Here is a 26,053-nt window from a genome sequence, read left to right as displayed (position 1 = left end):
TTGTATTACTTGGCATTTACCCCCCAAATACAAAAGCACTAATTTAAAGGTATACAAGCACTCCTATGTTTATGGCAGCATTATTTACAATGCCCAAATTTGTGGAAGCAGCCCAAGTATCCACTGAATGGATAAAGAAGAGTGATATATACAATGGGATATTATTCAGCCATAAAAAAGAATGAAATCTTGCCATTTGCAATGACAAGGATGGAGCTAGCAAGTACTATACTAAGCAAAATAAGTCAGTCAGAGAAAGACAAATACCATATGATCTCATTCATCTGTGGAATTTAATAAACAAAACAAAAGCACAAAGGAAAAAAAAAAGAGAGAGATAGTCCAAGAAACAGACTGGTAACTGTAGAGAACAAACTGCTAGCTACCAGAGCGAGGGAGGAGCAGGGAGATGGGTGAAATAGGGATTGGCGATTAAAGAGTACATTTATCATGATGAGCACTGAGTAATTTATAGAATTGCTGAATCACCATATTGTACACCTGAAACTAATATAACACTGTATGTTAACAACTGGGATTAAAATTAAAAAAAAAAAACACTTAAAAAACAAAATAAAATAAGAAAAAGCCACAAAACAATCTTCAAGACTGTTCTGGGAAATAATGATAAAAGCCATTACACTCATGAAAAACATGCAGCACTAGTGAAGAAACCAAAATTATCTATGTTATTATATTAGATAAACATAAAATGCTGTAGTATACCACAGGATTAACCACCTCTTATCACAGTAAGGTCATGTCCACATCCCAAAACAATAACAAATGGCAAAATTCACACTGCAATGCCACAGTTTCCAAACTAAAGCCAAAGCAAGTGTAAACCATATTTTAATTTTGTTTTTTTTTTCTTATTTTACTCCTCACAGCTGATTGCCTTTGCCACAACTCCAGATGGATATACTCCAGAACTTCCACTGCCCCTGGTAATCAGAATTGAGGATGAAAATGATAACTACCCAATTTTTACAGAAACAACTTACATATTTACAGTTCCTGAAAACTGCAGAGTTGGTGAGTACCTACCTTAACAATATACGGTAACTTAATGTTTTAATTCATAAGTTGAGCTTCATGGTGGCCATCGGGAGGCAGCATATCTTGCTGGCAAGAACAAGGCACTTGTCACTCAGACCTCTGTGGGTGGAATTTTACTCTGCCTTTCACTAGCTGTGACCCTGGGTAAACTTCCTAATTTTGACAAACCTTAGTTTTCTTATCTGTAAAATGGGTTATTGATATGCAAGATTGTTATGGAGATTAAATGATACATTATACACCTGGAATGCCAAGCATCGTACCTGGAAAATAGAGAAGTTATTCCGTATCTTGTTTTGCCTTCCTGTGTGAGATAAAATAAATACTTTTAAGAGAATGTACTCTAAAAAGGAGTCTTTAAGTAATTGAAGTCTTAGCCTTGAAGAGATCTACTGATATTCCATAGTGATTAAATGATTGGCAATATTCTGAGCATAATCATAAAGGTCATTGAAAATCAAGTGTTTTCTCAATCATATTAAAATGAACCATTTCAGCTGGAAGTCAGAATGCAATCTTTGAGTCTTCTAGAAAGATCTAACCGAACCAAGAATTTTGGACACATTTTTGACCATTTGATCCATTTAAGTGGAGACTTACAAATAGAAAGAAGTTAAAGAATAATTGGAATTCTTTAGTCTAGAAATACAAAGGCAATTGGAGGGGCATTGTCAACATTTATAAATTATACATTAAATACAGTAAATGTGGATACGGTCACCAAATTCCAAAATGTTCGAATGCTGGGATATTTACAAGAAATGATACTTCATATAGAAGTCTGCAAATGTATGAATTATTACTCTGACATATAATTAAGCGGTCGAAAAGTTTTTTGAGTAGATGGAGAGGAGTGAAAAAAAGGGAAAGTTGAAAATGTAAAAGGTTTGTATACTGAAGAGGATTTTTCAACATGTAGGCTCTACCGTGGGCCAGGTATGTGCAACTGACAAAGATGAACCTGACACGATGCACACGCGTCTCAAGTACTCCATCATCGAGCAGTTGCCAGCGTCAGCCACACTGTTTTCTATGCATCCGACGACAGGCGTGATCACCACGTCATCATCTCAGCTAGACAGAGAGGTAACATAAATACTGGCAGACAAAACCTGATTATCACATGGCCATTTAATCGTAGATCTCTGTCCAGCACCTGTAGATGTGTTTTTGAAAAAGCATGTTGTGAATCTAATTTTATAAAAGTCAGTATTTTAAGTGTGTTGATGGAGATCATTAACCTCGCAGTTTGCTAATTTTGAACTGCTAATTTGTTCTCTCTTGAAATGTATGTTTTACAAGGTCAATTGTCCTAATATAAACATAATTATAGTATAGTAGTACAAACAAGGCCAAATATGAGAAGTGAAACTTTTGAAAATGTTCGGAAATTTGTTATTTACAGATAACAATGCTTCTTTTTTTTTGCCTGTGTCATCTCTTCTTCAACCATCTCATCTACGTTCTTCCCCTTATATAAATTATAAGAAAAGTTAATTTCTATCTCTTTGATCTCTAATTTACCATTTTCCATTGATTGCTTGAAATCCTTACTTGGGTGTTTCATAGGTACCTAAGATGCAATATACATATAACATTGAACTCTTCTTTCCATCTAAATATGCTCTTCTTCCAATGTTTTTGAGTTCAGGTGACATTAGTACATTTTTTTCCTGTTAATTTTTCTGTTGTCAGCTTGGATTCATGTCTTCAAAATTGTATGTGATGTCTTCTCTTGCTCCCTTGATCAAATCACTTTCCAAATCATGTTGATGTTACTTCCAAAATTATCTTCTAGTTATATTCTGTCCATTTCTGCTTCAACTATCCTAGTTTAATGAGTCATTCACTTGGTTATTCACTATTACTTCCTTCACCAAGCATTTATTCATCTGAATTCTTTTTTTTTTTTTTTTTTTTTTTAGTTTATTTTTGTTTGTTTTGAGAGAGAAATAAAGAGCAGGTGCGGAAGGGGCAGAGAGAGAGAGGGAGACAGAATCCCAAGCAGGCTTCTAGCTATTAGCACAGAGCCCAACACGGGGCTTGAACTCACTAACTGTGAGATTATGACCTGAGTTGAAATCAAGAATTGGACACTTGATGTTCTGAGCCACATAGGCTCCCCTATACATCTGAATTCTTATAATAGTTTATCTGGCCAACATACTACATTTATAATCCTTAATCTTAAAATATAGTAAATACTGTTTGTCAGGTATATCTTTGATTCCTGAAAACTTCGTACCAGATTCATTTCTTCTTCCTCTTTTGTTTTCTCATGGATTAGAACAGTGGCCCTTAAATTTTCTGGTCTCAGGACCAATAAATGCTATTGAGGATTCCCAAGATCTTTTGTTTAGTGGGTTATATTTATTGATACTTACTCCATTAGTATTTAAAGCTGTCAGAAGTTTAAAATATTTATTTATGTACCCATTTAAAAAATCATAAATATATTACATGTTAACATAAATAACATTTTTATAAAAGATAATTTTCCAAAACAGTAAATAATCTGCTGGGAAGACTGACATTATAATGCATTTTTCCAAGTCTCTTTAATACCTGGCTTAGCATAAGACTGGTGGATTCTCATATCTCTTTCTGCATGTGGTTTATTCTAATATGTAGCTTTAGCTAAAGTATATAAAGAAAATCCAACATGATATGAAGTTAGAAAGGAGAGGAGTATTTTAATAGTTATTTCAGATCATTATGGCTACTCTTTTTTAATACTACACCAAAACTTGACAGGTTTGGTTTCATAAATATTTCATCAGTTTTTGGTTTTTTGGGGTTTTTTTGTTTTTTGGGTTTTTTTTTTTTTTTTTTTTTTTTTTTTTTTTTGCAGTGTGCAGTGTGCCTTATCAATGAGTTTTGTGCTTTGTTACATTAAAATCCATTTGTCTATCTTATACTGTGAGTGGATAGTTTACCCATGTATGATTTTGTAACATCATGTGTTGACCATTTGGAAAATAGTGGTTCACTGAGTTATGCAGATCCTCCTTCCATATATTGATACATTTCATATACCATATGGGAAAAAGTCACCTTCTCACCTCCACTGATACCACATTGGTTGATACAGGCTTTCTGGAATTCTCATTCTTGCTTGAAAACCCCAATTTATCATTGGTAACATAGTTGTTTTCCTTGAAGTGACAGATTCACTTTATGTATGACAAATTGTCTTCTAACACTAGTCTAAATAACTGTCAATGTCTTTCATGTAAAAAATGGTATTTTTTTTAAAAAACCCACACAATAGCTAATTCAGTTCATAAACAATCACACAGGTACTTCCCTTGAGAAGAACATCATACTATGTTATGTAGAAGAAATGCTTTATGCATATGTCCCCTTTCTTCACTAGACTATGGGTTGAAATTTAAGAAAATTTAGTAAAATTCTTCTTTTTTTTACTGCATCTACAAAGACATTCCTTAGTGAAATTGTATTTTATTAAAATTTTATTTTATTATTTATAAATTCATTTATTTTTACTGTGAGTGCGTGACAGTGAGGAAACAGTATAATCTGCAGAATAAATGACTGAGTGAATTACTGCTACAGCTCTATAAATTATACAGATTCTTCATGGAATTTGTGTGCTCAGGAAAAGCAAATTATAAACCAAATCCTCTTTGACCATCAAATCTTAAATAGATCCTTCTATAAGTCAGTTGAAAACACAGGACTAATGAAGGAGTCTGGGAGTGTTTTCACCCATGAATGTTTTAGAGACACTTATTAATGCCAGGATTCCAGCTTTCATCTGTTGCCTTCAACCACTGAAGCGCTTTACACATCACAATTTGTCTTCCATCTCAAGATATCACAAGTTAATATTTAGGTCCCAAACTTCATTTCTTCCTTTGCTTTATCAGCCAGTTGATTGTTTTCAATAAACCTCAGTTCACTACAAACAAAATGTGCATTCTCTCCTGCAAGTACACTAGCATGAATTTTTAAATGAGGCCAGTATTTTTAACTCTATCTATATGATTGATTATGAGAGAAGAGTAAATCAGGAAAATTACATGTGTAAAAAGCATAGAGATAGAGAACTTTTAGTTTTATTTTAGGCAATACACACAGACGAGAAAGTTTAAGAAGTGATGGAATTAAGAGGAGAGTAAACATTCTTGGTGGAAGGTTAGGCTGGTTTTTTACGTATTATTTTGTCTTATGAAAAGAGTTGAGGGGCACCTGGATGGCTCAGTCCGTTAAGCATCCGACTCCGGCTCAGGTCATGATCTTGCAGTTTGTGAGTTCAAGCCCCACGTTGGACTCTGTGCTGACAGCTCAAAGCCTGGAGCTGGCTTCAGAAATCTGTGTGTGTGTGTCTCTCTCTCTGCCCCTCCCCTGCTCATGCTCTGTCTCTGTCTCTCAAAAAATAAATAAATGTTAAAAAAAAATTAAAAAAAAAAAAGAGTTGAATTATGTAAGAAGGGTATTAGTATTATCATTTTATAGAAGAGAAAACTTAGCTAAAAAGACTTTTCCAGGGGCACCTGGGTGGCTCAGTCGGTTGAGTGTCCGACTTCGGCTCAGGTTATGACCTCATGGCTTGTTCGTGAGTTCGAGCTTTGCGTCGGGCTCTGTGCTGACAGTTCAGAGCCTGGAACCTGTTTCAGATTCTGTGTCTCCCTGTCTCTCTCTGCCCCTTCCCTGCTCGTGCTCTGTCCCTCAAAAATAAATAAACATGAAAAAAATGTTTTAAATGACTTTTCCAACTGCCAGAGAGATTACATTTGTTACTTTAGAGTTAGGAATAGAACCCAAGACTTCTAAAGTTCATCCAGAAGGCATTATTATTAGAGTTGCTTTTAATCCTTTCATGCTTCAGTACTTAAGATAAATGAGACCATTATGAGAAGAAACACATTTTTCTTAAACTCTAAGTGAACGTTCTTCAATCCCTGATGAATAGAAAGCCCTAAGAACCAGATCCCATTTTCCATAGAGAGAAAAAATTACAGTTCCGGATCTTTTTACAAATGTAAATATTTAAAATCTACCTTTTTTATGTGAGGATATCTCACCTAATTATTACAAGACTGGTATGAGAGTCACTGCTATGTATTTTTCCGCTTAAAAATGTACTTTGGAAAAGAGATAAAGATTTTGATTAACTACTAGGCAATTTTAAAATGTGCTATGGCTGTATCTTCTCTTTCTGGTGAGTAAAACTAAAACCAATTCTTCTATATTCTATGAGTAGCACTTTAAATTTGAGAAACTAGTGGCACCTGGTGGCTCAGTTGGTTAAGTGTCTAACTCTTGATTTTGGCTCAGGTCATGATCTCACAGTTCATGAGTTTGAGCCCCACATTGGGCTCTGCACTTACAGCATGGAACCTGCTTGGGATTCTCTCTCTCTGCCCCTCTCCTGCTCACTCTTGCTGTCTCCCTCTCAAAGTAAATGAATAACAACTTTAAGAAAATAAAAATAAACTTAAGAAACTACTCTATTTTAATAAATTAATAGAAAAATATGGGTGTCAGGAAATTATTCTTTTGCTAGTACATGAAAACTATGAAATTTAAGTGTTCTTCTTAAATTTTTAATGCAAGAAAATTTACAGAGTGTAAATTAGGATTTCATTTATAATGTTGCTTTTGCATAATAATTAAATTCTTTCCTTTCAGCTAATTGATAAATACCAGCTGAAAATAAAAGTCCAGGATATGGATGGTCAATATTTTGGTTTGCAGACAACTTCAACTTGCATCATTAATGTTGAAGATGTAAATGACAACTTGCCAACATTCACCCGTCCTTCTGTAAGTACATGATAGTAATAAAAGAAAAATGTATGACCCAGTGTTAATTGGTAAACATGCATACCTCTCTCCATGCTGCATGATTTCAAATGCAGTATCCCCAGTCACGTGACAGTAACCCGGACTCAGGGTTTAAAATCATGTGACCATAGTCCTTGGGAATTAGAAGAACTGAGTTTACTTCCCACTGTGCTCTATTGGTTACAGTAACTAATTAAGCCTTTTTTGTTGTTGTTTTTTATTATTTTAGTATGTGACATCAGTGGAGGAAAATAGAGTTGATGTGGAAATCTTACGTGTTACCGTTGAAGATAAGGATTTAATAAATACTGCTAATTGGAGAGCCAATTATACCATTTTAAAGGGCAATGAAAATGGGAATTTTAAAATTGTAACAGATCCCAGAACCAATGAAGGAGTTCTGTATGTGGTTAAGGTAAGAATAAATTAGTAAATTAGTTATTTGTAGCTTATAATATCATAGATTAGCATACTAGGGTTTAATGAGAAGAAGAGAATTCTGGTAAATATACGAATAATGTAGATATATAGGTAAATGTAAATGTTCTCCATATCTGTAATGGGATGGATATATTCAATTTGGGAAACCTTTTATAAAGGCATGATTTTTAAAATAATATATATATATGTGTGTGTATATGTGTGTGTATATACATGTACATATGGTCAATAGTATCTACTTTATAACCAACATCTTTTAACAGTTCAAATACTGGCACAGCTTTGATGCCCACGGGGGCCAAGTTTGGGGCCAAACTTTCCTGGCCCATTCTTTCTGTAGCTGGGTCAGGGAGACTCCACTTATTTACTGAATTTCCCAAATGGTGAGTTATTCCTGGTAAGACCCACTGGGAGAGCGTTTGTAGATCTGTTCATCTATATCTAGCATACATTACAACCTTAGCTTCTTGGTTAAGAATGGGAATCGTCAACCATTCAAAGATGCAGTTACTTGTAAAACCTCTTTCTAATACTATTCTGCAACATCTCAGAAGACCTCACTGCTATTTCCAGAGCCAGTTAGCCCACAAAGCCACCTGAGCTCCATTTGTTTTGGACACAGTCCTAGTCTTCATTGTGCTGTATCTTTCTCTAGAATGTGATTCTATCCTGGGTCCGTGTAGTTTCCCTTTTTGTACATTTTCACAAAGAGGATGAATCAAAAGTGACGAATTCTTTCTTCTTACCATGATGAAAATTAGCTGCAGTTTTGTGGGTTAATTTCTGTATTTCAAAGAGTAAAGAAATGTCCTTTGAATCTTATCTCTTTCCTCATCCAACCCCTACCCCAATCCTTGGTATTCTAAGAAAGAATCTTATCTCTGTGAAGTCTTAACACCTGACAAAATCTCTGTCTTGTAGGGAATGGCTTTACCCATTCCCATCATAACTAATATCAGGCAAGATAAAATAAAAACGTTCCAGTAAATTTGGTACTACCAGTGTTTTTTAGAAAGCACCTGGGATGGAAGAGCTAACAAAAGACAGTGTAATGTCCATGAGCTTTCCAGTTTCTTCTCTGTCCTCTCTGAAAAACATTTCAGAAAATTTGACCCATAGTTTCTACCCCAAACCAGGTACAAATAATTTTATTCATGTCAGAATGGTAGGATAAGTTGTCCCAAAAATGAATGGAGCAGAAAATAACTATTGGTTAGGTTATGGAGTCCCTAACCTCTCAAGTGTTAACCTCACATACTTTTTGCAATCATTATCAGGACCTCTGATATTACTTGCAGTTGAAGAACAGTTTTTGTTTGTTTTGTTTGGCTGGTTTTGTCCACCCAAATACTGAATCAGTTGAAGGATTCTCCTCTTCCAACCACCACCTTGTTTCTGAGTCTATGTTTAATATTGTCAGGACTATTCCCGGCAGGAGTTATGTATGCCACTTAGCATGGCCAAACGTTAAACGTCTTGATCTGATTTTCAACACACTTGCTTTTGTAGCCACTGAATTATGAAGAAAGACAACAGGTGAACCTACAAATTGGTGTAGTTAATGAAGCTCCGTATTCTAAAGAGGCTAGTTCACGATCAGTCATGAGCACAGCAACAGTTACCGTTAATGTAAAAAATCAGGATGAGGGCCCCGAGTGTAGCCCTGCAGTGCAAACCGTTCAAATTAGAGAAAATGCGCCACCGGGAACAAAGAGCGACGGATACAAAGCATATGACCCCGAGACGAAAAGTAGCAGTGGCATAAGGTATCTTCTTTTAGTTAACTCCAAATTTACCATGTTTTTAAAATTCATAACTTGTTTTGATGCCAGAAATATAATTTGGCCTATGACCCATTTTGTCATTTTAATTTATCATTATTACCAGGTATAAGAAATTAACTGATCCAAAAGGGTGGGTGACAGTAGATGAAAACTCAGGATCAATCACAACTTTCAGAAGCCTGGATAGAGAGACAGAGACCATCAGAGGTGGTGCATATAATATTACAATCCTTGCATCAGGCAAAGGTAAGAACTTTGTTTTTAATCCTACTACATCAATTCTCACCTACTTACATCCTCAGTGTTTAAGCCAACAGTATAGATTTTTAAATCAGCTGCATATATTTTCAAAATGTATTTCTCCCCCAAAAGACATAGAGCAAGTGAGAAGTTTGCTGTAATTTATTAATTCATGTCTGCTTTCTAATAACACCCCCCATTTTGTGTAATTATAAAATAATTTAGTTATAGAAATACTGGAAACCATGGCTTATTAAAAGTAAATAATAATTGAACATTGAGAAAGTTACTTTGGTAACATTACCTTCAATTTATCTAGTCATCTCTTTTTTTTTTTTTTAATTTTTTTTTAACGTCTATTTATTTTTGAGACAGAGAGAGACAGAGCATGAATGGGGGAGGGTCAGAGAGAGGGAGACACAGAATCTGAAACAGGCTCCAGGCTCTGAGCTGTCAGCACAGAGCCCGACGCGGGGCTCGAACTCACGGACTGTGAGATCATGACCTGAGCCGAAGCCGGCCGCTTAACCGACTAAGCCACCCAGGCGCCCCACTAGTCATCTCTTTTTAAAATATTCACTGTGGAAGGAAAATTCATTGCAGGGAGAACATACTTACTGCCCCATAGTGCATTCCTGGAAAACGGTTCTGTCTTTTTACAAGAAACTATCAATATACTTGGGGGTTAGAATTCTGATTAAGGACATTATATAAAAGTAATCATAGATACGATTAATAGTATATTATAAAATTAGGAAGACAAATTTTGTGAATCCATAAAACCATATGAAATGTAAAATGTTCTGTGAGTCCTACCAAACTGAGGGAAGTATGAGCACAGTGGTTATATATGAGACCCATTTAGTACATGTTATACGTTTGACCTTTGTGCATCCATAAACCAAATATGCCAGCTCCAGTAAACATAAGTTATTACACTTTGGCCTTACAAAGTTGGAACTTAGAAGTGACTTTGAAAGATGTTTTCGGTATTTCAGTCCTCTCTAAATTAATGAGAGATGGTTCATATCCATTGGCTGAATTGGAAAGGTTGTAATTATTATTAATTTAACTTTGATTAATTGAAGATTGCCCTTTAAGGCCTCAGCTTCCTTTGTCCCATTGTCAGGACCTGCATTTTGGTCAAAGGCAAGTGAAAAAGAAGAATGATATGAAAATCAAATCTGTTCTTTTTACATTCTTTTTTTAATGTTTATTTTTGAGAGAGAGAGAGAGACAGAGCCCAACCAGGGGAGGGGTAGAGAGAGAGGGAGACACAGAATCCGAAGCAGGCTCCAGGTTCTGAGGTGTCAGCACAGAGGCTGATGTGGGGCTCAAACCCACGAACCGTGAAATCATGACCTAAGCTGAAGTCGGATGCTTAACTGACTGAGCCAGTTAGGCACCCCTATTCTTTTTATATTTTAAATAGCACTTGGCAAATGGTTTGTTGATAGATAAGATAAAACTACTATCTGGGATTAGACATTTGGGATATAATTTTATTCTACATTCTCCTTTGTTGCAGAAGAGATTAAATAATTGAGAGATCAAATATGTGTATGGAGTTTAGATGAGTTAATCATCACTGCAGAATAGAATAAATGTGTAGTGGGGCCTTTCCCATTCATTTCTGTTGAAGAGGGTAGGGGATAAATAATTTTATGTCTATTTATTCCTTGAACTGAGATTCTACAAAAGGATTTTTTTTTGTGTTTTTGTTTGTACCTTTTTCTAAAATCTATACTAGCTAATTTCATTTGCCCCCCCCCCCCCACCCCAGCTGCTTCCTAATGAAAGAGTCTCTTCCGTGAGTGAACACTGACCTCTGGGTCCATTTCTCACTTCCCACCCTCCTGCTTCTCTATAGCACTTACTTCCTCTTTCTGAAACTCTCTTGCAATGCTTCTGTGTATAAATTGTTCCACACACTCCTCTATTATCCATGTATTTTCTGGTACCACCTTCTGCTCTCCTGAACATAGCTATTTCTTCAGTTGGCGTTCAATTTCTCTTCTTCTCAGTATCTTCTCAAATTCAGCTCTCCTGGCAGTGTCATTCAAGTATCTCCTCTGTATAGCTCAGTTTTAGGTTTTTATGTTTGTTGTATTATTCGCGCTTTGGGGAGGAGCGTGCTTTCAAAAAATGTTTGAAACATTTACCAGGAGGGCGCCATGCACAAAAGTCACAAAACCATGGCTTTGCATGACTTCATATTTGGAATTAGTACTTATATAGAATTGCTTTGACATTAGGTGACCATTGCATGCATATGCGCCAATGAATAAGGGTATTATTTATTTAATCAACAGATGAATAACAGCTGTGAGACACTGAATTAGATGTCTAAGATCTTTGGTTTACATATTGTACACCAATATGAATGACAGTGTGCAAAAAAACGGAGTGTATTGAACAACTCCAAATGTTTAATGGAAGGAAATTCAGGCATTCAGCACAGTAGTAGAAGAGCAAACACGGAAGAGTTTCAACTTTCAAAGACAATGCAATTAGATTCAGTCAGTAAGCCGCGTGCTTTCAACTCAGTGTGTGGACTCAAATGGAAAAGAAGTGTTCAAGACCACCAGCAGTCCCAATTTCCAGAGAGAGCCAGAAAACAGCACATAGCGTGAGAACAAGAGATTGTGAGAAGTGAAATTATTCTGCCCTGAGAAAAGTATGCCAGGTAGATGAAATACGCATCTCCCTGCTTCCTTTGTCTCCCTCTTCTTCTCCCTCTTTGTTTAGTTGTCCAAAATGAGAGATAGTTGCATTGTTTCTTGGCAGCTTGTTTCTTCTCTCTTGTCATCTCATTTCTTCTCTCCTGGTTCCCCGTTTCTTCTTGTCCTTTACTAGTCCGTCCAATGGTGTGGTATAGGTGTTAAATCCTGCCTGACTTGCTCTGAAAAATATCATTCTCATGCTTGACTTGATAATTTGACTTGGTTTAACGTTTTGAATTAACTCCTTCTTTTCCTCAACACTGTGCAGGTCATACTCCATTATCTTGTGGCATCTCTTGTCGCTGATGTTTATCCTACTGTCAATCTCACTATTGTCCCTTTGTGGATAGTATGTCTAGATAACTTTTATAGTTCCTTAGGTTGCATTCTATAGTTTCAATACAACATTTACAGTGTGAATGTATTTTTATTTATCTAGCACGGAAGATCATGTTTTTCTTTAATTATGGGATATTCTCAGCAATTATGTATTTAAATACTGCTTCCCTGACGTTCTAGTTATTCTCTTCTTCTAGAGTCCCTATGAGAGAAATGTTGCTGTTTTATTTCTACTGGAATTTAAGCTATAATTTCATTGTTGTTTAAGTAGTTGCCCTTTTTATGTCTTGGAAGATACTAAACCATACATGTTTCAAAGATGTCTTGTGTAGGGTGAATCAATCTTCTGATGGATGATTTTGGTTTTCCTTTTAGCATTAATCTTGCTCATTCTGGAATTTTAACTTGCAAGCTTCTATCATGTGGGAGGTGTTCGGTTGTCTCTCTGTTGTTGGTTTCTCCCTCTTTCCCGCTTCAACCCATAGGAGTCTTAGAGTTGCCCCCACCTTGTCCTTTGCTGTGCCCCACGTTTCAGAACCAGTTCTGGCCCTTGAAGACACTGCAAGTATCATAGGTCCTGTTGCCTGGGTTGAGGTTGTGACTGTAGGGCTGTGCCCCATCTTCCAGCTCTCCTAGGTTGGCAGTTTTATCTAAGACATGGCCCCAGGCAGCAGGCAGCACAGGTTTGTTCCCCTCTTCTCCCCGCTTGATATCCAAGCCCTTCTTTTTTTTTTTTTTATTTATTTTAATTTTTTTTTTTTCCAACGTTTATTTATTTTTGGGACAGAGAGAGACAGAGCATGAACGGGGGAGGGGCAGAGAGAGAGGGAGACACAGAATCGGAAACAGGCTCCAGGCTCCAAGCCATCAGCCCAGAGCCTGACGCGGGGCTCGAACTCACGGACCGCGAGATCGTGACCTGGCTGAAGTCGGGCGCTTAACCGACTGCGCCACCCAGGCGCCCCTGAGCCCTTCTTATTAAATGGAAGAAAGAATAAGTGGTTTAGAGACAGAAGTCCTGGATTTGTGTTCAGCTTCGGGCTTCACAACTGTGTTACTGGTTTGTGGCCTGAACACATGCTCACTTCCTCTTTGAATCCCCTAGGTTGTTTGCCAGCACAGTGCCCTGTACAAAGTGGTTATTCAGTAAGTTTTTATTAAATATATATAGACAGATGAGGGGCGCCTGGGTGGCTCAGTCGGTTATGCGTCCAACTCTTGGTTTCTTGTCAGGTCATGATCTCATAGTTCGTGGGTTCACGCCCCAAGTTAGACTCGTGCTGACACCGAGGGGCCTGCTTGGGATTGTCTCTCCTTCTCTCTCTGCCCCTTCCCTGCTCGTTCTCTTGTTCTTTCTCAAAACAAATAAATAAACATAAAAAATAAAATAAATATATAGATAGATGCATTCCTTAGGCTACAGCCACTCTGATTAGTTTGGTTTGCAAGTGATTTTCTGCTTCTGGAGTCTTTCGTCCTTCAAATGGTCCTATGTACTATGTTGTTCTAATCTTCCATATCCACAATCTTACCTTTCAGTTCCCCTGCTCCAAAACCTTACTCACTTCCTAGATGTATATTAAACTCCAGGCTCCTTAGAATGGCTTTCAAGGACCCTTGGCTCTTCTCTGAGGTTTTGAACTCCAACCAATTTGCCTTGCCCTTCATTATGTCTAGAACATGGATGTGCATGTTATGCTTTCCCACCTTCCTGAATGTCCTTCTGCTTTTAAGTATACCAGAAATGCCCTTGTTCATCCTCTTTTCTCCTTTTTAAAAATCAGTCAAAACTAACCTCTGTAACAGTTTCCATCTCAGTTGCATGCATAGTGAATGGATGACAAATCTAAATAGTTATTATCTCTCCAACCCATCTGAAAGTGACAATTTTTTTTTAACATTCCTTAAGGGCACAGCTTTGCGCTTGTCATTGATATGTCACAAGTGCCAAATTCACATTTAAAACTTTTTTTTTCCAATGTAGAACTTCCTAGTTAAAACTCAGAACATTAAAATGTTCTATTTTTATATCCAATTTTCTAGATGGGAGAACGTGTACTGGGACGCTGGGAATTATACTTGAAGACATGAACGATAATGGCCCAGTTATCCCAAAACAGACGGTGGTCATCTGCAAAACCGTCATGTCATCTGCGGACATCTCTGCAGTGGATCCTGACGATCCTATAAATGGCCCACCCTTTGACTTCAGTTTGGAGAGTGTTCCTGAAGCAGGCATAGAAAGAATGTGGAGACTGACAAAAATTAATGGTACGTATTACTAAACATGACTTTGTCCTTTTCAGCATCCGGATGTCTAAAATATTTTTTTCTTGATGCAACATGAGAATAATCACCGTGTGGGAACCACCAATAAAAGAAGGAAAGTTCCTCCATTCCGGTGTGGTGGGAAGTAGGACTCAAACTCAGGAACCATGAGACCATGACCTGAACCAAAATCAAGAGCCGGTTGCTTAACTGACTGAGCCACCCAGGTGCCCCTCTTGCACCGTTTCTAATCTCTCCTGTGTCAAGATTCTGTTAGGGGCTGTGTGAGTCCCCATTCCCCTCCCCTGTACATATCCCACCTTAGCCTGGGTCTAATGCCGTCACTTCCTGACTTGCTGACCTCTCCTCCACATAGATTCTTCACTCACTAATGGTTTCCTAGGTCGTAAGGGGATCACCATATTTGCAGGTCTGTTCCCTAGGAAGTAAACTCTGAGACAAGAGTTTCTCAGGCAGGGTATTAATAAGGAATTTGCTTGGCATCAGTAGATGTGAAAGGAAGGAAAGCAGAATTGGGCAGAGAAAAGCCAAGCTGCAGCCAAGTCAAAGAACAGCTGTAGTTCACCCCACAGGGAGTCTGAGTTAATGGCCCTTCAGGGGGCCCCAAGTTGAGTCTCTCTACTCTTTCATGGCTCAGTCAGTGGAGTGGGTGCCTTGAGGGGCGTGACTTTTGGCAAAATGGCACAGACATTTTGGGGAAGCTTATGGCCTCCCCAAACAGCTGGGACAATGTGAGGACAGTATGTCCCTGAGTGCAGGGAATCTGGGTATGCGTCACAGTGTCCACTCTGCTGTCCCTTGTCTCTGCACTGCATTGACCTCTGACCTTTTCTCGTCTTTTGTTTTCTAGTTGGGATTCTCCCCCAACTTAGTTCCTAGTCTGTACTTCTGACTTTCCCCATGAGAGGATCTATGGTGATAAGAATGGCAAAATGGAGGGGCCTCTCCATGCCAGCTGCCTCACTCACTCCATCAGCTCTTCACTCTGCGGTGCTCTCGGCGTCTCCTGACTGTACTGCCCACGGGCCCTGATGGCCTGGTCGCCCCCCACTTCAGCGTTCACGGTTCAAGATCTGCCATAAACAGAGGGTTTGCCCTTATGGTGTCCTTGAATGGTTTTCAACCCCATGCTTCCAATGAATATTCCTCTATTTCTTTTATGACAAATTAAAAAACAAAAGTTGTGAGCCAAGGGAGGGGAAATAGGAAGAGGGAAGTAAAACAAGGACACATAGAAGCTACGGTGACAAGTTAAGACCCCGTGTCCCGAATCCTGCTCTGTGGACCGGGAGCATTTTCAGTCTTTCTAAAAACAGTGTTCTGGTGTGTGTGTATGTGTGTAAGGTTATCAACTGTTCTTTCTTGGGAACAACTAACCTTATTTTTAGATTTTGTTCTTTCTACTGATTTGGTGTCATAATATCATTTCTTTTTAGATAATGTGGAATGAGATGGTAATTTTTTTTTTTAATATTCCTACTTCATACAGTAAAACAGTGGCAGGATTATGTTGGTCAAAGCTTTGTTACTTTAAAGTTTTACTCAAAAAAAAAAAAAAAAAAAAATTAAAAAAAAAAAAAAAGGGGCGCCTGGGTGGCGCAGTCGGTTAAGCGTCTGACTTCAGCCAGGTCACCATCTCGCGGTCCGTGAGTTCGAGCCCCGCGTCGGGCTCTGGGCTGATGGCTCAGAGCCTGGAGCCTGTTTCCGATTCTGTGTCTCCCTCTCTCTCTGCCCCTCCCCCGTTCATGCTCTGTCTCTCTCTGTCCCAAAAATAAATAAACATTGAAAAAAAAAATTAAAAAAAAATAATAATAAAAAATAAAGTTTTACTCATCTGTGAAATAACCCAAAGTCTGGGAAACACCAAATCAAGAAGAACATATCCTAAAGAGGCTTTGAAGTCAGATAGGCTGTGTTAAATGCTGGCTCCACTGTTTATTAGTGACATAAATATGACCATGCTACTTATTCTCTTTGGGCCTTAATTTACTCATATATAAAATGGGATTATTTGAGGGAGTCAACAGGATAATGAATGCATCAGACCATGGCACATTATGCACCATCAATTTTGGGTTTGTTAATCTTAGTATTATTTCCTACACATAAACTTACCAAGTTAACCATGCTTTCTTTTATTTGGTTTTCTTTTTTAAAATGTTTATTTATTTTTGAGAGAGACAGAGAGCTAGTGGGAGAGGGGCAGAGAGAGAGGGAGACACAGAATCGAACGCGGGCTCTGCGCTGACAGCAGAGAGTCTGTTGCGAGGCTTAAACTCACAAGCTATGAGATCGTGAGCTGAGCTGAAGCTGGACGCTCAACCGACTGAGCCACCCAGGCGCACACCATCCTTTCCTTTATAATAGACTTATTCACTGATTTCTTTACCCAAACATCCAAATTTATATTTACAGCTTCAAACACCTTAAAAATCGATGGAATGGTCACACTGCAGGGGGATTATTCTTGGACATGCGCATGTGGTGTTTATGTTGAGGATAATATTATATCTTTGGATATGTGCTTAAGACTCAACTGGATTTTGATGTGGATATTTTCCACCCTTGACCTAAAAGCAAATACAGGCCCCAGTGTCCTATAGGACCATGAGATGCCGTAGCAGCAGGACCGCTCATGCCTGCTGGTATGTTCAAGGTCAGCCACGTTCTAAGTTGTCAGAATCAGTCTCTGACAGTAAGTCACAACTGTGTAATACTGTTTGGCACAATATATGCAAACAAAGTAAGGAGAAATGTCCAGAATTTCAGACTGTTACTCTATGATGAATCGTGTATAAATGAAAATTGCACTGTATGTTTCTCTTAAAAATTTTTAAAGTGGTGATAAAGGCCAATGTCTTAACAAGCCTATTACTTGTGATTGGAAAAGGTTTGTTTATGGATGGAAAAATATATTATTCCAAAAGCCAAAAGACATTTCTATAAGACACAGCAGGGATAAAGTTTTCTTTGTGGTATGTTTACCATCGAGGTAGATGAGAACTCCTCAGTCCGTTCCCATTCACGTGCCGGCTGTGCCCTCCTATCAGGAAGATCCATTTGTGGAGAAATTTGGTGAACATCCTAACATAGGAGGCATTTGTGACATTCTGTATCACTCGGTTTTATTTTCTTTCAGATACAGCAGCTCGTCTTTTCTATAAGAACGACCTTCCATTTGGACCATATCAAGTACCTGTCAGAGTTAGAGACAGACATGGCCTGTCAGTCGTCACTCCATTAAAAGTTATACTATGTGACTGTGTTACTGAAAATGATTGCGCACTTCGCACAGACCCAAGGACTGGCAACGGAGAAGTGAGGCTTGGAAAATGGGCCATCCTTGCAATACTGCTGGGCATAGCATTGCTCTTTTGTAAGTCCCTGCGTGAACTCAAATAAGAGCCTCTGAAATAACTTTCAAGACTCATTCTTCGAATCAACACTGCTCTCTGTAGCTGGCCATTTGAAGATAGTTCTATTTCAATTTAGCACAACATATTTAATTTATATATTGAAACTAGTGTTCTCTCAGCACAGACCTAAAATTCAGCGCAAAAATACAGCCCTTATAGCACGTCTTCGCGGCATGTCTGGTTAGGGCGGACTTGCCAATTGCCTACGATTTCACCATAGGCCATCGTGTGTATGTTTTCTGGAAAGCTGTCTTCATATTAGTCATCCTAAATTCGTAACTTCACATTGTTTTATGATAAACGGAAGCAATTTCTCTCATCCTCCAGGTATCCTATTTACCTTAGTCTGTGGGGCTACCGGGACAGCTAAACAGCCCAAAGCGTTTCCCGATGATTTAGCCCAGCAGAACCTCATCGTGTCAAACACTGAAGCTCCTGGAGATGACAAAATGGTAAGTAGTTTGTCTTTCTAAAATAAACACAAAGGACAAACTGGCCTAACCAACTAGAATTATCTTTCCGGGACAAGTTCTTTTGCAATCGGGTACCTTACAATATATAAAATCCCATTGTTACTGTGGCAGTAGATAAAATTGGGTTGGTTCTCATGATGCTATGTGATATTTCACTGTGGTCATAGGGTGTTACTTCACACTAAAAATCCTTCAGCCTGTCATTATTATTCCTACTTGAAGTGTTTCATGATTTCAACTTTAGGTCTTTTTTATATATTGAAACTGCTGTTTGTGCTGTAAAAATATTTCATTTAATTATTCACAGATCATCAGCATAATTATTTTAAGTTTTTGTTTTTTTTTTTTCCTAGCAGCAGCAATAAAATGACTACAAGCTTTGATCTGTGTGGGAAGAACTTTAATGGAGTCTTTCTGGTGCTAATGTGGGTTAGAAAGAAGCCTGAGGTCAAATTTATGATCCAGCAGTGCTAGCCAGTGACTACAGAGATCCAGCTTTGGTTTCTGGCCTAGTATGTGGATGAGGAACATGTAAATTTTCTACAAGAAGCATAATGATGATAAGAACAGGACAGATTTAGAAAACTTTAAAAAGTGTAAAATGTGTAAAAAAAAATAAAATAAAACAAAACTTAGAGTTTCCTACAAAAACAAACCATAGAAAATTAGTGGCCAGAGAAGCATCTCTGCTGATTTATTTTTATTTATTGAGATTGCAAGGATTTTATTTTTAATTAATTAATTAATTAATTACTTTTAGGGGCGCCTGGGTGGCTCAGTCGGTTAAGGGGCCGACTTCGGCTCAGGTAGTGATCTCGCAGTCCATGAGTTCGAGCCCCGCGTCGGGCTCTGTGCTGACAGCTCAGAGCCTGGAGCCTGTTTCAGATTCTGTGCCTCCCTCTCTCTGACCCTCTCCTGTTCATGCTCTGTCTCTCCCTGTCTCAAAAATAAATAAAACGTTAAAAAATTTTTTTAAAAATTAACTATTTTTAAGGAGAGAGAGTACACACAAGCAGGAAGGGTGGGAGAGGCAGAGGGAAAGAATCTTGAGTAGGCTGCACACCCAGCATGGAGCCTGACACGGGGCTTGATCTCATAACCCTGAGATTATGACCTGAGCCAAAATCAAGAGTCAGAAGCTCAACCGACCGAGCCACAAAAGGCACCCCAAGATTGCAAGGATTTATTATTCCAGCCAAGATGTTTATGGCAACTTTATTTCTATATTTTTGTTCTAGTTGAGGGGAACTAGATTAGACATTGAATAAAAATACCAATCGGGGCGCCGGGGTGGCTCAGTGGGTTAAGCATCCAATTTTGGCTCAGGTCATCATCTCATGGTTCATGGCTTCAAGCCCCACATTAGGCTCTCTGCTATCAGTGTGAAGCCTGCTTCAGATCCTCTGTCCCCCTCTCTCTGGGCCTCTGCCCTGTTCTCTTTCTCTCTAAAAAATAGATTAAAAAAAAATTTAAAAATTAAAAAAAAATACTGATCATGTGTTGTAGACTCTGGGTCTGGAGTTCTTAGGCAGAGAGTGGACGCAGGATTAAAATGCAAGAGAGGCTAATGTTCGGGAGGAAACAAGAGCCCCGAGTAAGGGTCCTTGCTCCATTTTTATTACGATCAGAAGGCATACAAGTGTGATGGACGTGTGCAAAGAGACAATGAAACTGTGAACGGTAACTCATGTGTGTGAAGGAAAGAGGGTTTTGGTGTTATGGGTCTGGCTCCAGGCAGGTGGTTATTTCTGGCCTGCCCGAGGCCCTGAGTCTGTTTATCTTAGCCTGCCTAGGGACTAAAACAGTGAGATCCTGCTACCTCAGGGTCAACAAGGCATCTTTCTTTTGCTAATTAGCTTATTCCCCACAATCAGCATTTCTGTTTCTGCTCTAGGCAGGTGAAGGGAATGAATTTAAACCCAGCAGAGTAAATACATGTGAGACATTGGTAACGGAATCCTGATTTTGAGGCTTGAGATGTTGGAAGGATTTAATAAGTGACGTTGTACAATACTCTAAGTTTTCAAAGGAGGAATATACATTAAGCTTTCTGATTTGTCTCAAGGATAGACCACTTGACAGTTGGCGATTTCCAGGACACTGCATGAAGTCCTGGGGTTACGATAGTCAGGTGGTCAGGATAGCCAAGACAGATTTAGTTCCTGCCCTCAGAGAGCTTACCTTATAACACAAGAATTTATAACATTATTTACGTTTTGTTGTGGTGGTGGTTGTTCTCTGTACTTCCCCAATGCCAACTGTTTCCGTTTCAGTGTTCCACGAATGGCTTCACAACCCATACCGTGGGAAGTTCGGCTCAGGGAATTTGTGGCACCTTGGGATCAGGAGTGAAAAATGGAGGCCAGGAGACCATTGAAATGGTGAAAGGCGGACACCAGACCCTGGAATCGTGCCGGGGGACGGGGCATCATCACACCCTGGATTCCTGCAGGGGAGGACACGTGGAGACGGACAACTGCAGATACACCTACTCCGAGTGGCATAATTTCACCCAGCCCCGCCTTGGTGAAGTGAGTTTCCCTCGGTGTCCTAAGAATTGATTTTGATATCTTTTCAGCATTCTGAATTGTTACAATTTAGTGGCCTCACCTTTATTTTCAATTAATTATTAATCTACTTAATTGGAAAGTTGTTTTTCCTCAATTTTGATTTAATAATGCTCAGATATTAAGTGGATATTTACTTTTCCTCTCATTTTGTTTGGTTTTTAGTTCTTACTGAAATAATGTTAGATGATATTTACTTACTTACTTACTGGACAGGAAATGTCTTATTTATTTGGTAGAAGAACAATTGAAAAGAATCTTTATCCCAGGTTATGTGATTTTATTTTTAAAATACAAAAGTTATCTGTGTGATGACATTCAAATTATTTTTTTCCCATGACTTTGTGTTAATATTTCCCATGTGATAAATCGTATCTTAGAAACCAAAAGTGTGCTACGAGGCAATTAAAGCCTTATGGTCAGTAAGCCTATCTGGAAAGATCTGAGCCCACCACCATTTGGGTTCAGTTTCATGGGATTTTGCATTTCACTCTAGACGTGATGATGTAACGTGAACCCTAGGATACTTGCTGCCACATATGTGATTTTTAGAAACATGCTATAGAGTGAATTTATAGAGTGATTTATGATACAGACCAATCATGTGCATTTTTTATATGTAGGAATCCATTAGAGGACACACTCTGGTTAAAAATTAAACAATGAAAGGTAAATCAAAGCAATTATTTTTATGTTAGTAAGTTTTGGTGTTTAAAATAATAATAATAAAACATATTGTGTTTCTCCCCTGGCAGAAGGTGCAACTGTGTGATCAGGATGACAATCATAAGCATGCTCAAGACTACGTCCTTACGTATAGCTATGAAGGAAAAGGATCAGTGGCTGGTTCTATAGGTTGTTGCAGTGAACGACAAGAAGAAGATGGGCTTGAATTTTTGGATCATTTGGAACCCAAATTTAGGACACTAGCAGAAGCGTGCATAAGGAGATGAGTGGATTCTAATAAGTCTACAAAAGCCAGTGGCTTTATCTGTTCCCCAGCCCCCCACCCGCCCCCACTTTTTTAAATACAAGCCAGGATTTTTTAAAAATAGAAGATGCTATGTTTTGGGTTTTCCCCTTCTTTATTTTGATGAGATCTCTTTAGCCAAATGCATATTTACAGAAAAATGCTGTAAATAAGTATACAAATTACCCAATTTTTACATAGTTATAAACTAGTTGTCTTCCATCCAAGGAGATCCACAGGTAGAAAAATTAAGGAAGTCCACATTATTGTTTACATTTGGGTATAATGTCAATAGCCAACTTATAGTGCAATAAAATGTAATTAATTCAAGTATATATCATAAGCTACTTGAAATATAACCTAATAGAAAATTTCAGAGAACTTGCTTTAGCATTATATTCATTTACCTAATTAATGAATTGTGTGGTGCTTAAAAACTGTTGCTGTCCTGAACATTATGAAGTGTGCATATTGCATTCTTGATAATGTTTTATTCTCACAGCATTACCTTTCTCAAGGTAAAGGGAGAGTCCCAACCAGGCATTGACTGTTAATCCAATTCCATTTTGGTGGACTTTAGTTTCTAGGTTGTATTCTATACAAAATCCTGAACTGAATCTAAATTTCTCTGTTACCAACCTTGTCAGGAAAATTTAGTTTTAAAAACTGCTCTAAGAATGTATTTTTATTTCTGCAAGGCCTTGGTCTTTGGTCTCTCTCTCTCTCTGTCTCTCCCCCTTTCCCTCTGTGTCTGTTTCTCTCTCTCTACTTCTCTTTCTCTTCTCTTTATTTTTTAAATTTCTACTTGGGTTGGAGAGTCTAAATATTTTAAAAAGCCATCACTCTTCTTTTATAAAGCGAGTTATTCTGTTTTTGTTTTATGTAAGTGTATTATTTTCTGTTTTTCTTGAAATTAATGTTATGTTGATGTTATTGTTTCAAGTATCTTGGTTATTGCTTCATTATTTCCTCAACAAAGGAACTTTAATTCTGCCATTAAAACTGTAAAAATATGTCATGCTTTTATTAGATACAACATTCTGTGTTAACAAAAGGATATTTAAAATTGGAATGTGGTTATTTGGTATATAATAGCATGTTTATAGTTCATATCATTAATGCAAGGACACAGTTTATAAATGCAAAATAGTGAGGGATTTTGAAATAAGCTTTGCAGAACAGGGATCATGAAAGCTCTCTAGGAATAAGTATTTTATAACTTTTTAGATGAAATGGCTAGTTATGTCTATCTGTTTGAGAAGTCTTTTTTTTCATATTTTAAGGTTACAGTTTTTAACAAATGTAGAGTGGGCCAAACTATTTATATTTTGAAACAGTAAGACAAAATCAAACTTAACAGCCAGCCAAATTCCAGGCCAGGCTTCACAGCTGATTTCAGTCAGTGAATTTTCTATGTACACTAACCACATGCACATTTGAAATGGATTTCTGTTATCTATGATTGTTAGGAATATGCCTATCTTAAATTCGCAAGGTTGGCTTGTGACAATTATTCCTAAAGATTAACACTGGGTAATTATTCCATAATCAATTTATCTTTTCAATAGTTTTCTTATTGTTCAGTCAAAAATACTATTTCTTAAAGTTACTTTAAATAAAGCATGCACACAATGTTGTAGATTACTGGTTACGATAAAGAAAATCAGGTAATTTTAAAATATTATTGTATGAGTTTGTTAATCATGTGTCTGAAAGGAGCTCATAAGATTGTATTTGTCTTACTTTGACAAGTGTCTTCTTTAGAATTGTGTTCTACATTTTTTAGAATTTTAGAGTTTGATGTGGAGAGATCATTGGTCCATGGTTATCACGTGTATATAATTTTGCTATTCTAAAGGTTGTGATGCTATGGGATATTGGTTAAGTTGCATAGTTTCTCTGTGTCTGTTTTTTTTTTTTATTTCATCATAAAACGGGGGATAATAACTTAACTCTTTTCCTAGGGTGGCTGTAAGACATTTGAATAAAAAATGGTTTTTAAGCATGAAACTCATACAGAGTGGTCCACCTAAAAGGCACTCCTGTAATACTAAGTGATTTAAAATATATCACATGTACAACCCCACTTCATATTCACTAAAATCCGTTAAGAAAATAGGATAATCAAAAGCCTGTTTTGTTTTATTTTACTTCAGAATGTTTGCCAGTTGAGAATATGTCTCTTCATAATGATTACCTGATGCCTGGGTCTTCTATATCCAATGTTTTAGCACATACATTGCAAAGATTTCTGAAGCATCTGCAAAGCATTACCTAATTTTTTTTTTAAGTTTTTAAATTTATTTAGAGAGAAAGAGCATGTGCGCAAGTTGGGGAAGGACAGAAAGAAGGACAGAGAGAATCCCAAGCAGGCTCTGTGCTGTCAGTGCAGAGCCTGACTCGGGGCTTGAACTCATGAACTGTGCAGTCGTGACCTAAGCCCAAACTAAGAGTCAGGTGCTTGACCGACTGAGCCACCCAGGCACCCCAACTCAATTCCTTTTTTATCTTATTTGCATAGCACATCCTATTTGTTGCCTCCAAACTACCAAACTTTCTGAGAATTTTTAATACAAGTTTAATACAAGTTTTAATACAAGTTTATTCATTCATTCCTTTGCATACAGTCATTTAATCCCTTCCCAGTGTAGCTTTCTAATGCAGATTGTGCTGGTATGCGAAGGTACAAGATGAATTAGCTACTCTCCCTACCCACCCACTCTACTACAAGACAAGATTGGGTGTAGTATTGAGTGGATGTGGGTATGGAATGGTCCAATGCCTGTAAAACACATCGCATGATACCTGGCACATGGTAAGTGCTTGATATAGGTGAAAAAATTCCAGGTGATATAAAAGAACTATAGAATTCTAGGGAGTGAAGATACGCTCCTGCTACTCTCCTGCTAAGCGTTTTGAGCGTGAGTGCCCTACCTCTACTGTCCTCCTTTCCTCTCTTCATACATTCTTCCCACCAGTACCCCGGCTCCCATCCTGGGTGCCACTGAGCTCCAACAGTGACTGTGCCACGCATCTCTTCCCCCTTCTCTCCTTCCACCTCCTGTCAAAGAACACGTGACCATGGCATTCTCCTGCCTAAGGGCTTTGGAGGATAAATTTGAAATGCAAATCACATTCAAATACCAATCTTCCTGTACCCCACACACTTTTTTGTGCCTTGTTCATAATAGGGTTTCCTTTTGCAGTGTCTTTATTTACTTGTTATTCACTTCTTTGTTGCAAAAGTACTCTTTAGAAGATCTAGTTCAAAAACCACTTCTTTAGCATATGACATTTTTTTTTAGTCATACAACATTTATGTGTCTAGAGCATATTGCTGTAAAATGTTCACTTTTAGGTTTATATGTATGTTCATATGTATGTTTGTGTGTATGCATGTGTGCAAACACGCATACGTGTGTGTGTATGTGTGTCTGTATGTTCTGTCATATAGGAAGCTTACTGAAGACAAAGAAAGGTGTTCTCATTTGTATGCACATTGAACTCTGGCCATCAATACATTCTGATGAGTCAAATTGTATTGCCCAGGTCACAAAGGGAAAAAAAAAAAGAAAGATTACAAATTAAGTTATCAGATTCTTAGCACACCACAATAACTTTCCCTTGACATAGGTTTTCCATTAAAGATGTGATGTATATTAGATTCTGCATTGAATTCTTTTTTCAACACTGGACATCGAATACACAGAATATCAAACATATGCATTCACTACTTAGAAAGTGAGGTGGTGAGGTTCTGGAATCCCTTCTGCTTCTCCCCTTGGGGTCCTGGGAGTGGCAGATCCTATCTGTACATTGTGGTTCAGGTTAGCTAATTCCTTCCCGCCTCCAGCAACTGCATGACCTCAGAACCAGCTACACTACCCTGAAATGTAACCCTCAAAGGTTTTTCCTCATCTTCACCACTGTATGCCCAGCAT

The 26,053-nt window shown here is 37.9% G+C and overlaps 1 protein-coding gene across 2 annotated transcripts in view; it reads left to right on the top strand.

Annotated features, from left to right (window-relative positions):
• DSC2 (desmocollin 2) overlaps nucleotides 1-24,122 on the top strand; it is a 38,106-nt gene extending 13,984 nt beyond the window's left edge. Inside the window, exons 6-17 of one of the 2 annotated variants that reach the window (XM_047828782.1) lie at nucleotides 891-1,035; nucleotides 1,979-2,145; nucleotides 6,715-6,849; nucleotides 7,100-7,285; nucleotides 8,821-9,077; nucleotides 9,199-9,341; nucleotides 14,441-14,668; nucleotides 17,826-18,062; nucleotides 18,430-18,554; nucleotides 20,849-21,106; nucleotides 21,766-21,811; nucleotides 21,898-22,032. In XM_047828782.1, the coding sequence (XP_047684738.1) occupies nucleotides 891-1,035; nucleotides 1,979-2,145; nucleotides 6,715-6,849; nucleotides 7,100-7,285; nucleotides 8,821-9,077; nucleotides 9,199-9,341; nucleotides 14,441-14,668; nucleotides 17,826-18,062; nucleotides 18,430-18,554; nucleotides 20,849-21,106; nucleotides 21,766-21,801 (1,917 nt within the window). In that variant the 3' untranslated portion in view covers nucleotides 21,802-21,811; nucleotides 21,898-22,032. Of the gene's footprint in view, nucleotides 1-890; nucleotides 1,036-1,978; nucleotides 2,146-6,714; nucleotides 6,850-7,099; nucleotides 7,286-8,820; nucleotides 9,078-9,198; nucleotides 9,342-14,440; nucleotides 14,669-17,825; nucleotides 18,063-18,429; nucleotides 18,555-20,848; nucleotides 21,107-21,765; nucleotides 21,812-21,897 lie in introns of both variants that reach the window. The other variant, XM_047828781.1, reaches the window with a different exon arrangement.
• The last annotated feature ends 1,931 nt before the right edge of the window (nucleotides 24,123-26,053 follow it).

This window comes from Prionailurus viverrinus, chromosome D3 (assembly GCF_022837055.1).
Source record: "Prionailurus viverrinus isolate Anna chromosome D3, UM_Priviv_1.0, whole genome shotgun sequence".
NCBI lineage: Eukaryota > Metazoa > Chordata > Mammalia > Carnivora > Felidae > Prionailurus > Prionailurus viverrinus.
This window is presented reverse-complemented; position numbering and strand designations above follow the sequence as displayed.